The sequence below is a fragment of the Mytilus trossulus genome, chromosome 5 (assembly GCF_036588685.1).
Source record: "Mytilus trossulus isolate FHL-02 chromosome 5, PNRI_Mtr1.1.1.hap1, whole genome shotgun sequence".
Lineage (NCBI taxonomy): Eukaryota > Metazoa > Mollusca > Bivalvia > Mytilida > Mytilidae > Mytilus > Mytilus trossulus.
The window spans coordinates 4,974,745-4,989,961 of NC_086377.1; the positions used below are offsets into that span (position 1 = coordinate 4,974,745).

Genomic DNA, 15,217 nt, shown 5'->3' on the forward strand with positions numbered 1-15,217 from the left:
TAGGTCGATCTTTCTGAGAGAAAAGTTGCAGGCTCGACAAAAAAGATTTATATTTGGAATTCAAAATATAATGCTGGAAAAAACAAAACTGCCTTGTACTACGATATTGTGGTTGGATTCAAGAGACACTGACAAGTTAAGTGATTACAAGCTTTTAGTTCAGACACTCGTTAAGTAATATTTGTATTTATTTTATTATTCTGTACAAAAATCAGGGCCGTTAGTTTTCTTGTTTGAATTGTTTTGCATTGGTCATTTGGTTGTATGGTATTGTTCCTAGTAAGGCGACCTAAAATTGTTAATGTCTACATTATTTGTTGTCAGTGGATAGTTGTCTTAGTGACAACTATACTACATCCTCTAATTCTTATAAAAGACAATTATGTTTTTTAGTTTTAGTTGTAAAATAACAGTAAATATTTTTTTAAAACATTCTTTTTAATTGTATTATATGTTGATATCTGTTATTTTGTAGAAACCGTCCATGTCCCAAAATTTGAACCATAAAACAAAGAAAACGCCATGGGCCTCAAAAGGAACAACATGGACTGAAATAAGGTTTGGATCCCTGTAATCATCACCTGCAATACGTCCTCTGGCAAAATATCTGTAAATAAACAGGGTTTTGTTTCTAAAAAAAATAGACAGAATTCTTAGCTACCAACATCTCACATGCAACATTTGTGCAAAGTATAATATATAAAATAATAAACATTTCTTTGATAAAACAGTTCTACCTTAAAACACAGAACTCTGGTTAATAAAAATCTTATCCATAATCTAATAAATAGATGAGGCCTTACAGAATGTAATCAACATCATTACAAAACATTCATTAGAAAGAATTGTGGACATAAAATGTGCAAGTCCTAATACAACTGCATACAAAATATCATTGACCTGTCACTAATGGACACCATATAAACTGACCTAGTTACAAACATCAGTAATATCCTCCAGTAGAAACTGACGCCAAAGACAGAAAGATAGTCTCACTTTATAGGACTTTGTCCATGCTACAAAAGGAAGTGGTAAATCATTTGCAGAAGAAAGAAAAAAAATGACCTTGTTTTATTAAAAATCTTTTATTCTGTAATAACCATATATACAATGCATCAACAACCAGAGATTATAAAAAGTATCTTGTGACTGTACACTAAAATGTCCTGGACTAAATGAGGGATTGGTGTATCCGGTCCCAGCCACTCTCCCTTTAGACAAGTACCTACAACAGAAAGATAGTAAGGCCTAAAATAAAATATTAAAAAAGAAGATGTGGTATGATTGCCAATGAGACAATTATCCACAAAAGACCAAAATGACACAGACATTAACAACTATAGGTCACCGTACGGCCTTCAACAACGAGCAAAGCCCATACCACAGATTGTTTGTTTCCTCAATCCCAACCGACCCTGCAAAACAGTGTTGACTCATAAAATTTAATATCAAATATTATTTTATTTAATTCTGATTTTCAGGTTTTCCTGATCGACCCATATTGTTAAAGCTGTTTGAAAAAAATAAAATTATTTCCATACCTACCTACCCTCACCTTGCTTGGCAAGTTTGGGATTTGAGGAAACAAACAATATATTTATTTGGCCCTAAATGAAAGGTTGGTGTATCATATAAATATAAGAAGATGTGGTATGAGTGCCAATGACACATGTCTCCATCAAGGTCATGATTTGTAAAAGTAAACCATTATAGGTCAAAGTACGGTCTCAACGCAAAGCCTTTGCTCACAACGAGTAGCAAGCTATAAAGGGACCCAAACATTACTAGTGTAAAACCATTCAAACAGGAAAACCAATGATCTAATCTAAAATGAGGGACAAGAAACAATTATGAACCATGTCAACAAACAACTGCTGAACATCAGATTCCTGACTTAGGACAGGTGCAAACCATAAGTCATGTATATCAAGATACCTTGACTTCTGATCTGACAATTACTCTATTACTGAATTTTAAGTTAAAGGTCACATTAACGTAACATTATTAATGATCCATGAAAACGAGTTCAAGGTAACAAGAAACCGTCTATGCATTAAATTAGACAGATCATACCATAGGTATTGGACTTCAACTTCATCAAAAACTACCTTGACCAAAAACTTAAACCTGAAACTCCCACTTTTATTTTCTATATTCAGTGGACTGCGAAATTAGGATCAAAAGTCTAATTTGGCTTTAAAATTAGAAAGATCATATCATAGGGAAAATGTGTACTAAGTTTCAAGTTGATTGGACTTCAGCTTCATCAAAAACTACCTTGACCAAAAGCTTTAACAAGCGGGACAGACTGACAAAGGGACACACAGTCAGACGAACAGACAGAAGCACAGACCAGGAAACATAATGACCCTCTACTATCGTAGGTTGGGCATAAAAAGTGATGAAAATGAGGTCAAGATCAGATTAAAAGATGGCCATGTATACCTTACAAAATACAATAAAACAAACTTATTATTGACCAATTGTTATAGATAATTAGAGTTACTGTAAACCAACTTATTTTCATGGATACTTTATTTTTCCTCAAGCCCTTTTTAGTCCACATCGCAGCAACTTACTTTCCTCAATTTTTGAATTTATTTCATGTATTTTTAAATAGGTAAAGATCCTTTACTTACAATGATCTATATTGGCAGTTTTGTTGAGCCTTGAATTTTGTTGAATAAGCGAAACACAGCGAAGTTTTATTCTGTCGTAGTTGTTGTTTAGAGACTGCTGCATTCCGTGGATACCTTACAATTCTTGTTTATACTAGCCAAAGGAACAAAATTAAATTGCTTGCACAATAAGGTTGATTTACAACTAATGTTTATAGTTTGTTCTAATGTTACAGATCTGTTAAAGGTCATGGGAGGATTGTGAGCCCACATTGTGCCTGTCCAATGTAAGGAGACTGTAATTCACTGTTTTAACATATTTGTTTTTCGTTTGTTGAATTAGTTTATACATAACTGAGGCTGTTGGTTTTCTGGTTTTGAACACTTTTACATTTTTTCATGTGTGGGTCTTTTATAGACTACTATGTTATGGGTTTTGCTCATTGTTGAAAACCATATCTTGACCTAGTGTTGCCAACTTCCACATCCTTTGGTCTTTGGTGGATAGTTGTTACATTAGAAATCATTCCATATCTCATTATATATAATTATTTTGTATCAGTAAAAATAATCTTGAGATAAAACAACAATGGATTGAATGTGATTTGCTATAAAACAATTCTTTTTGTGTCTGATTTTGTTATTTACCTCCCTTTTCTAATGTTGACTGAGCATTGTTATCTTAAAGCCTCAGAAAACTTTCCCCTATTCAGCTTGCCAAAATTAGAAATCTTCTTTTTAGAGCAATAAAGACATTTTTTTATGGAAAAACACCAGAAGATTGCAGCCTGTGATCAAGATGGGTAATATATAGGTCATCACCTGTACTCGCACGTCGATGGTGTAAAATCATCTAAAAAGGTGGAAAAACCTGGAGGAATCACAAATGGCTGGTTTCTAGGTTGTACATCATCTGAATCAGGTATATCCTCCTCCTCTAACAGTAACAAACTGTTGACATCTAACTGTTGGTCTTTAGTCAGCTGCATAGGTTTACGTAAGTTAATGTAGATACTGGTCTCCCCTGCTGGTACATTAGGATCACCCTGTAACATAGTAAATAAAACAATCACACGAGACCTTTGATCAAATACTAAGACTGGTCTCCCCTGCTAGTACATTAGGATCACCCTGAAACATAGTAAATAAAAAATGCTTTAATTGTATGTCTTAAATGATTGTTTCCATATAAGATGATAAATCAGCTATAAAAAGGTTTGCAAATATTGTGATATTTTTTTATTATTGCCTAAAATGCCACATGGTCATAATGGCAATTATTTTTAAACTCACACTTTAGAATTTTTTGTATGAATTAAACAGGATTTAAAAAAATATTGCCAAAGTTAAAATAACATTTTGCTGCAATGCTCATCTAAGTGCTAGACTGCTGATACTGATTGCCTTAATGTCAAATTGGTTTAAATTTCATTCTGAAAAAAAAAAAAAAAAAAAAAAATTCATTCTGATTCATCAGAGGTCTCAAATAAGTATCTGTTTCTGTTATGTTTGATTAAAGTCAGTTTATCTGGTTAAAGAAAGTGTACATTCTATCATCGTCAACATATAATTGTTCTAAATATAATCATTTGGCAAAATTATTTGGTTATTCGTCATGATGGTCCACACACTATGACACTCAAACACATGCGTTTTTGTGCCTGTCCCAAGTCAGGAGACTCTAGCCTTTGTTAGTAGTGTATGTTTTTTAATTTTAGTTTCTTGTGTATAATTCGGAGTTTAGTATGACCTCCATTATTACTGAGCTAGTATACCAGTAGATATTTGTTTAGGGGCCAGCTGAAGGACACCTCTGGGTGCAGAAGTTTCTCTCTGCACTGAAGACCTATTAGGGACCTTCTGCTGTTCTGTGGTCCGGTTGTTGTCTCTTTAACACATTCCCTATTTCCATTCTCAATTTAGAATTACATCAAGATAGTATTGAATAATTTTTCTATAATAAGAAAAGGGAAAAAATGGTCCTAAAAACATCAGGGAGTTAAGAACTTACTGTAATTTTGATAACCTCAGTTTCTTTTTTATTCATATCATATTTCAACAGGAACATTTCTATCCCATGAGCTCTGTAATGTGCTAGGAACAGACCTGGCTGTATCGGGTATACTGGGTCAGGTCTCTGGACTTCTATACGTGTCAGCCTATACTTTGGACTGAAAGAAAAAGCAAACATGAAAAAAGACTTAAGGGGGCTGGGTATAAATCTTTTTTTTTTCTAATATAGGATTTCGCTATATTTTTTTTATAAATGAACTTTATCATATACTTCAAAGAAAAATGAAAATGTTCATTTAAGCTCACAATCTGCCTCTGGAAGATTTTTGTTAATGTCCTTTTTTTCTGTTGAACTAATAGGAGAAATAGATGTAATATCGAAATAAAAAAATATAATCTAATTACAGAAATAGCTTAAATTTTACAATATTTAGTTTATGTACAGATTATTTGAAAACAATAATAAAAAATATAGCTCACCGATGAGTTAAAAAAGATATTTCAAATTTGGTACCCAAAAATAGCATTTTTGCACCAAAGGGAGATAATTTGGAGCTTTTTCAATGATATAAACATTTAAAAAGTCATCAGGGGCCAAACGGAATCAATTTTTTGGGTTGATTTGTGTCTCATATCATAAAGAAATAACTAATAGTGTAATAAATAAAACTTGTAATGAAAAAATAAAGGTTTATTTTTTTGCTGAAATTTTTGTACCCAGGAGCCACCTTAAAAACACAATGTTTGATTTTATGACTGTGTACTTATAAGTATCTACATTAAATTCTTGGATTATTTTTTATTTCACGTAAATATCTGCTTAATTATTTATTTTTTAATCTCTTGATAATTATTTGGTTGTGATTTCTCCTAAAACTCTTAAAATAATACACAGGCAATGCATGATATTAGGATGTACATATTCTTAATAATGGCGTTAATACTTAAAATCTCAAGCAATCACCATGTTTCACATTATCTAGAAGAAGTTACTGCCTCTTGTGTGTATTGTAAAACCCACTTACACATTCTTCATGTAGCACTCTAATCTTTTCTGATCATCTATTGTAAATGGTATGGTGTGGTTATTTGTCTCCTTCTTAATCATGGTAGATAACTCCTGTCAAAATACATAAAGAATTCTTCTTAACAAAGATAGAAACTCCCTGTTAAAATACATTAAAAAAAAATTAATCATGGTATATAACTCCTGTCTAAATATGCAAAAATTTCTTCTTGATCAAGGTAGATAACTCCTGACAAAATAAATGAAATTTCTTATCAACATGATAGATAACTTTTGTTAAAATACATTTTATTTTTTTAATCATGGTAGATAACTCCTCACAAAATAAACAAATATTTCTTATCAAAATGCTAGGTAAATTTTGTTAAAATAAATGAACATTTCTTCTTAATAAGGGCAGATAACTCCTACTAATCAAGGGTCAACTTCAGTTTGTTGTTGTTTTACATGATGCATGACGTTGCTTTATATTTGAGCAACTACATGTGACTATAAAACCCCCAAATAATGACCAAAACCAAACTGTATAGTCAGCTATAAGGACCTCAACAAAGCTTGGCGAAAAAAAGAAAGCCTATTTAAATTTTGTTTAGTCTGGAGATCCCATTTCCAATATATTTTGGTGTTAATTAACATAAAAATAAATTACTCATGTCTCTTCATCATACAGCAAAAAAAAGTTTTCCAAATTTATAAAAAATAATTTTTTGATAACAGAAGATTACCTAGGGCAGGATAAATACTTGGAACTGGCAATATGAAAAGAATACATTACTTTGACAAAATATAAATCAATACATCAATGACATCAGACTTGGACTTCTCTTGAACTGAATTTTAATGTGTGTATTGTTATGTGTTTACTTTTCTACATTGGTTAGAGGTATAGGGGGAGGTTGAGATCTCACAAACATGTTTAACCCCGCCGCATTTTTTGCGCCTGTCCCAAGTCAGGAGCCTCTGGCCTTTGTTGGTCTTGTATTATTTTAATTTAAGTTTCTTGTGTACAATTTGGAAATTAGTATGGCGTTCATTATCACTGAACTAGTACATATTTGTTTAGGGGCCAGTTGAAGTACGCCTCCAGGTGTGGGAATTTCTCTCTACATTGAAGACCTGTTGGTGACCTTCTGCTTTTGTTTTTTTATTTGGTCGGGTTGTTGTCTCTTTGACACATTCCCCATTTCCATTCTCAATTTTATATGTCATTTAATAACTTACAACAGAGGAGCCCTTAGGATGAGCATGGCTTGACATCTGGCAACACTTAAATTCAACATCAGATTCTTCTGTTTCCTGAAAAGTAATTAAAATAATTCCCTTTTATATTTAGTACCTCCTTTCTTCTTTTAATCTTAATTTTTTTAAGCAAATTACAAAGAATTAAAACAAAAAATAATTTTATTTCCATCAATAATTATTGCGTAATTCAAAAATATAACAGGTGTGGATTTAAGTCATTGGATAACAATGCATCACTAAAAATTGTTGCCTTCACTTTTTCCAATGGTTACATAAAATTCAGAAATATCTAAAAATAGAAAAATTTCTCTGTATCTGACAGATTTTCAAAGAATATTATAACAAATTTAGTTTGGCACTTTTGTCATCTTCATAATCTGTGATTGCATTTAAGAAAACTAGATGTTTAAGTTAGTGTTGATTATATATGCATGGAGATTTTACAAAAGGATTCCTGATTTTTATTAAAGTAAATAAATCACATGTATTTTCAACATTATCTTATGCATGTGTATGTGTGACAATTTTTTTTGTCAGGTGGTGTAGGTCGATTTAGAAGTCAAACCCACCTTCCACATATGTGTGTTCTATACTTACAAATTCTATACTCACCGGATGTGCCTCACCATATCTTTGTGTGTTCTATATTTACAAGTTCTATACTCCCGGGATGTGCCTCACCATATCTTTGTGTGTTCTATACTTACAAATTCTATACTCCCTGGATGTGCCTCACAATATCTTTGTGTGTTCTATACTTACAAATTCTATACTCCATGGATGTGCCTCACCATATCTTTGTTTGTTCTATACTTACAAATTCTATACTCCCTGGATGTGCCTCACCATACCCATGTAAACACAGTATCTCTGTTCGATTCTTAAATTTATTTATGCCGATACTAAACACTTTTTTAGGTCGTAATGGACCGTGAATGTCTGATACATATGGTGGTTTGTATTCTGTGGCTAAAAGTCTGCCATTGTCTACCTGTATATACAGAATCATACATAAACTTAGAGATGAAAAAGGATTTTGTAGGTGCAACATTGAAACTATACAAATTAGACAATTATATGCAGTTTTTAAAGTTTCAAACAAAATAACATACAATGTATTGAAATTACAATGTAATGCAAGAATAACAAAGAGATATTTTCATGATTTCAAAGGCATTTATTTTTGTCATAGATATAGGAAGATGTGGTGTGAGTGCCAATGAGACAACTCTCCATCCAAATAACAATTTAAAAATTAAACCATTATAGGTTAAAGTACGGCCTTCAACACGGAGCCTTGGCTCACACCGAACAACAAGCTATAAAGGGCCCCAAAATTACTAGTGTAAAACCATTCAAACGGGAAAACCAACGGTCTAATCTATATAAACAAAACGAGAAACGAGAAACACGTATATATTACATAAACAAACGACAACTACTGTACATCAGATTCCTGACTTAGGACAGGTGCAAACATTTGCATACATTTTTGTCATAAATCAGGTTTTTGTTTTTTTCTTTCAATTATTTCACATTTTATTATGTCTAGCTTGGCCATTAATATCTGAATATGTAGTAGGATTTGCTCATTGGGGAAGGCTGTACATTGGCCTATTGTTTGCTAGATAGTTGCCTTACCGTCAATCATACCACATCTCAAAAAGAACTGGTTGGCCTGCTTCATGAGGTAATCTAACAAAGTTAATCTTTGTCATGAAACATACATAACAGTCAAAAGCCATATTCAAATAATAAAACACTGAAGCTCTCAACTAAAAAGCAACCAAACCAAGAAGATTTAAGCCTAATACATACTTTAACTTGCATCAGTCCACCATAGGGCCTCATGTTTCTTCTCCATAACCCAAGACATCTTCCATATCTGTGTAGAACTGTAAATTTAGAATTTTTGAAATATTAAGGTTTTTCTACCTCAGGCATAGGTTACCTTACCTGGATATGGCAAAACTTTAAGGAATTTTGGTCCTCAATGCTCTTCAACATATTCAACATCGTACTTTATTTGACCTCTTAACTTTTTTGGGATTCCAGCGTCACTGATGAGTCTTTTGCAGACGAAACGCGTGTCTGGCGTATATAAAAAATTTAGTCCTGGTATCTCATGTATCTTTGATGAGTTTATTATCAATTACACACATTTGTTAGTTTTACTCTGCTAGAACGCTTGAGTTCATCAAGTGTTTGAGGGCGAAGTTAGTGTTTCTCAATTGCTGTTTTCTTTATATTTGAACACATGACTACACTAGATAGAGTTAAGATGCCTTATATTTCACTGCAATGCAATGTGTACATTGCTCTTTCGTTTTGCTTTTTTGTTTTGATTGTCACCATGGCACTTTCTTCTGTTTCATCATTATTTTTTGAAGTATGACATATTTCCACTTTTTCAATATTTCAGTAGGAGAAGGAGTAGCTGGGGAACCGTAGCTCTTACATGTAGGTCCTTGTGCTATTTTTTTGACAATTTGCGGACCATAAATAGGTATGCCATATCCTAGAAAATATCTAACGAATATATTGAATATATTGACAAGCTTTGCATTGATTATAAACAATAAATTTTGGGGAAATAAGTGTGACCTGTCAGAACCTGGTACGCAATTTCGAACGTTATGAAATAGGAAAAATCCATAGCTCTATGGTCAGCAATAGTAAAAAAATAACATAAGGAACTTAGAGCTACTGTTCCGCAGCTAGAGCAGGAGATGTCTGGAATTTTGTTTAACTTTGAATCGCTTGATTTTAATCTTCTTAATTAATTTATCAAATTTGAAAATCAGTTAACTGATGTCGCTTTAGTATAAATTTCCAGGTTATCAAAAAAAAAATCTTTAAAAACTTAAATCTTACCAATGTACGTAACTGACCTTTTGTAAAAATATTATAATATGTTGTGTTCCATTCCTCCACTGCTATATCACAAACTGTAAAAAAAAACAATATCAATTTAGTCAATTTAGTATAAAAAAGAAGATTTTTTGTTTGATTACAAATGAGATAACATTTCACAAGAGACCAAATGACACTATAGGTCACTGTACGGCCTTCAAAAAAATTGCAAAGTCAGCTATAAAAAACCCTGAATGACCAATGTAGTGTTTGTTATTTGAAGTATTGAGTGTTGACTGCAATTCTTTCATTAATCGTGGTGACTAGTTTTAAATGGAGTAGGGAGCTGCAGTTCCTGAAGTGATATATCATCCTTCGGTGCAGATCTTTGATGTGACTTTTTTAATTAGAAATTATAACAGCTCATGCAGCTCTTTTATCATTGTTTATAGTTTCTGTTTAATTTGATTATGGTGATGTACAGTTTGACATATGTTGTTAGCCATACCATAAACACTTCTTATTGTGGAACCATACCATAGACACTTCTTATTGTGGAACCATAACATTATTTTGTTAGATTAAGGTTTTGGTTATTTTATCATATTGGGTGTTTGCTGTCTCAATAACATATACCTATCCTCTTGTCTTAAATGTGCAATGATTTGATATACATTCTTTCTTACTTTGCTGACACAGTTTCTGCCATACAATATCAGTTCTACAAATTGATCTTAGTTGTGAACAGGTCCGACTTAAACGTCCTATATCTCTGCTGGGTAGATCTTCAAGTATTCTGATGATTAGTTCTGGTGGTAAATTGGTTAAAAGTACTGTCATACTGACCCTCACTTGACATTATTCATCTAAGTCACATATGTCCTCATTCATTATCTGAAATCTAAAGACAGATCAAAGTCATCATTACAGATAAATATTTTAATACTTGGTTATCCAAAATCGTTTGCAAAATTAAGGAAGCAAGATAACTCGCCCCACTAGCATGACTAGAAATATTCTGCAATGGGTCAAAAAATTTGTATTCACAGATTGAGCAACCAACGGTCACTCCAGTAAAAGTCTTTATTGTTTACAGAGAAATTTGCCTTTGAGCTAAATGAATTTCATACCAATGACAAGGAAGTTCTACTTCTACCTCCTAAATCCCTGAAACTTGTCCAACTTGTCCTCTGAATTATTGGACATTATTGTGTCTCAGATTGTTACAGACACCTTACAGACTATGAGATGGCGTTTTACCATCATTTACGACAATTTTTGTGAACATGACATCGAGCAAGTGAGAGGGGAAAGTGATTGGATAATGTTTTATCTAGATTTCCATAAAAGGAGTGTGACCTTTTGCACTCATGGGGAAAATCTAATTACCGTGCAAACAGATGTCTAATTATAACTTGATGTTACTCTCCATGGAATTGTAAAAATCATTTCTCTTAATTTTTATCATTATATTAATCAAAATTTATCATGGAATTAAATTTGACTTTCCTTTCAAATAATATTTTCTTGACCAAAAATAAAAATATTGAACACAAATGAGTCAGTGTCAGCATGACTGGGCGAGATTTTCATGACATTTGAAAACTCAAAAGAGTCGTGTTGTTTCCAGTTTCAATAGTTTTGAATGTTAAATATGGTCCGAGGATGTTCAAAGTGGCTATTGAATTTATTCTATTTAATTGTCGACAGTCATGACAGTGTTACTGTTAGTTCTTGGCCACATTCCTTGTTAGACTTCATTTGTATTTACCTGTGCGTCTTGTAAATTAAACCACAAGTTGTCACTGTTAAACTGATTTTGATAAAGATTTGTCTCCGCCAAGAAGTCAGTGGGCTGGAAATTTTTAGTGATTTGTGACTTGTAATTTGAACCACTTGTAAGTCATCCATCATAAATTGATTTAAATAGTGATTTGACTTTGCCAAGAAGTCATCCGGCTGAAAAGTTTTAGTGATTTTCAAACTCTAATTGTCATATGACAATTCACCTACAAGATTATGGCCTGCTTTATGACAGTGTCTGGACTTTGTTTTCAAAGTATATTATATAATAATAATGTCAGGGCTCACACTACTTCAGAATTATAGGGAGAAGTGACTTCTCTTTTTGAAACTGATAGGGAGAAGTGGTGAGATTTGAAAGAGAAGTGCTCATTCTTGCGGTGCGCTACAATGTTCGGATTTTACTGTAGTATAAACGGTCATTTGTAAATAATATTCTTTTTATATTGTTCAATTCATATCTGAGTAAACAATTAAAGTAACATTTCAAATTAAAAGTTGTTTAAATTTTACTAAGGTCCTGGTGAGAAACTACCAACTAAATATCTATCATGTCTATAGCAATAAAAACATTTTTTTTTTTTAAAAAGGTAAAGAAATTATAATATATCAATTACAATTTAATTAAAAACTATCTTGTGTATGAAATTCAGTGTTTCTCATCAAAAGATATATAAAGGTAAGCTGGGTCATAATATATTGATATTAGTGTAATAGTCTAGGAGTTAAGCAACTTTACAATAGTTTACAACAATCCATATAAATTATAGGGAATTATATACACCAATCAATGATGAGTTTATTTAGATGTAACCAAAAGTCTTTTAATGCGTGTGGAATGCCTAATTTTTCCTTTTGGGATCAATATTCTTCTGTCAGCTGTTCCATCCGTGCGTTCGTGGTAATTTTTGTAAAAAAACGGATTTCGGTCATAGCTGGTCCGTTTCCAATCCGTAGTTTAGAAATCGGTCAATGGCGGACGGTTGCAAGAAAATTTACCAAAATAAACGATGTTTGACAAGTTATTTGATGCAATAAATGGATTGAACATTTACTGGAAGCAACTGTTATCAGGTTTAAATGAATTAACAAACTTATTTTGCAGCTGAAAGTTAGGTTAATGTCTGTTTTCGAGTAACAAGCACCGGAACTTTCGGAAGTGCACGAAGTGATAAGAAGTTGTATTTTTATTAAATAACTTGCTACACACTGCAGAAATAATGCTTCAACCTCTTTTCATAAGATAATGAATCGTTTATGTCTGAATTTCTTTAATTATCAATAAAAAGTTGATGTTTCATCAACTTGGTAAAAATTGAAAATGTCCAATGACGGAAGCGACTGAAAGCGAGTATCGTAAACAACAGGGCGACTTGTCTTCGCTTTTGGGGGTCGGGGAAAGCGAAGTGACGGTCGGGAAAGCAACTTCTTCGCCCAAGTCGCCTGGTAGCGTGAGCCCTGAATGTGTGTAAATAATATAATAATAATAATAATAATAATAATAAATTCTTTATTTAAATATAATATTATCATATAATATTTTAAAGTTGTAAGAAAGGTTTATTTCTATGCTTAATTTTCAATTTTCCTAATTTGGAAGTTGTCCGAGATTACTCTGACATCTAAAGGCTCTTTTGTGAGATAAGGGTCCAATGGCCCGTGCTAGTCCAAATAATTATGACATCTTGGAAGGCTATCATGATAATTTTCCCCCATTGTTGAAGCCTTACATCGATATAAGGTGACAAAGCAAAAAGTATACAAGCCTTTCAAGACGTCATAATTATTTGGACTAAGCATGAGCTTGTCTGGCAAAACAGATGTTTACGACGTCGAAGTAATCTCAGACTGCTATGGACTAGCTGCGGAACCGTAGCTCTTAGGTCTTTCTGTTATTTTTTTGACTATTTACGGACTTCAAGGTCCATATGTTATTTATTGACTATTTGCGAACCTCTATGGTCCTCAAATAGTCAAAAAATAGCATAAGGACCTAAGACTTTAAGAGCTACAGTTCAGCAGCTAGCTATGGACATTATTGTAATATTGACAACAATGGACGAAGTGACATTCTGCTGCAACATCATCATGTCACAGCCTTTTTATTTCAACAGCTATATGTATATGGATCTGTCTTAGAGTTGTCATTTCTTAAGGTTCATCATAACAAATGGACAAATATGGCCGTATTTTCACCTCAAAAACTACTCTGTGTACAGACTTACCTGTGCTGTTTGGAAAGTTTTAAGGCCTAGCATCCACTAGATATATAAAAGTTAAATGCGTTTTGTGTTTAAGAAAGATAAAATCTTTCTTGGCTTTTGTTGGTTTTTTTTTTCCCTTTCTGCAGAAGGTGTAAAAATAAACAAACAACTGAATTACTTTGATACTGTCCACTCACTGACTCAGATAAACTCTTTAACTCACCTATAATTATGAAGATACCTCTTGTCCATGTCAATTAAGGACATTAAAAACAATACAAACCGATGTTTTACCTGAGCCTGAGGCACAGGGGTTTGTTACAATAAGGGTTTACTATCCATACGAACCCGTTTTTTTAGGGGTTCGTATGGATAGTAAACTCGGCAATTGGAACAAACCCCTGTGCCTGAGGGAGCATCTCAAAGTTGTACCACAACTTAGTTTATTTCCACACCTTGTGCATGAAGGAAAAAAAAATGCCAATCAAAATCCAAAAGAGATTTTATCTTTCTGAAACACAAAATGCATTTAACTTTAATCTATCTAGTGGATGCCAGGCATTAAAACTTTTCCAACTTCACAGGTAAGTCTGTACTCAGAGAAGTTTTTGGAATGTAAATACAGCCATATTTGTCCGTTTGGTATGATGAACCTTAAGACGTACTTATATAATTATTTCTGTGACTGCGAAAACTAAAATGTACAGGAAGATGATATGTGAAAATAGTATACGAAATCGGATATCAATTTTATATTTCCGGAACCTTAACTTTTATGTGGAGCAGGATCTGCTTAATTCGAAATTTTAGATTACTATTTTCCTAATCATAGGGATCTTACCAACCAAGTTGTTCATGATGAGATGGAAACCAGTTTTCAGTAGTATATTCTAGTTTTTAACAGCTGTCAAAGACTGATTGCGTTAGAATTCGAGCGCAGGTGGAAGAAGGATCCGCCGATGTAGGCCCTGAGGTAATAGGTGCCCTCAGGTATCCTGGGGAATTTGTCATCGATTAATTCGCACGAAAATATAGTTCCCTATTTGGATCAATCTTAATATCAATAAATTTGTTTCGGGGGAGGGACGGTGACCTCAAGTAACTCTGTTCTTCTTCTTCTTTAGGTTTTCGGTAGTCCTTCAATGAGTCTTTAGTCTTTAGTAAGTGTCAACTTGACACTATAATCTCTCTGTATTTTCGATCACTCTGGTAATTTTATGTCGCTATTGTATAAAACTCATTAGTACGTTTGTATTTATGATGTGGCACTGCAGAGAAAAATAAATAGATAAATAAATAAATGTTTAAATAAATAAAAAAATAAATGAATAATAATTAACCCTTATAAAACCTTAACTATCTATTTTGTGAACCTTCCAGTATCTTTAATAAAGACCCCTAACAAATGTTGAATATCTTCTGTGTGATGTTTGTAATTTTCATTTTCTGTTGTTGCT

General features: G+C 32.8%; 1 protein-coding gene across 1 annotated transcript; it reads right to left on the reverse strand.

The window, feature by feature from the left end:
- Window positions 1-380: 380 nt before the first annotated feature.
- LOC134719321 (F-box only protein 31-like) lies at window positions 381-14,483 on the reverse strand. The gene is made up of 10 exons (XM_063582330.1): window positions 14,426-14,483; window positions 10,440-10,654; window positions 9,792-9,848; window positions 8,693-8,795; window positions 7,718-7,916; window positions 6,880-6,954; window positions 5,657-5,751; window positions 4,630-4,789; window positions 3,441-3,664; window positions 381-607 (listed from the first exon to the last, which is right to left on the reverse strand). The coding sequence occupies exons 2-10, from the start codon at window positions 10,591-10,593 to the stop codon at window positions 448-450; spliced, it is 1,227 nt and encodes a 408-aa protein (XP_063438400.1). The 5' UTR covers window positions 10,594-10,654; window positions 14,426-14,483; the 3' UTR covers window positions 381-447.
- Window positions 14,484-15,217: the final 734 nt, after the last annotated feature.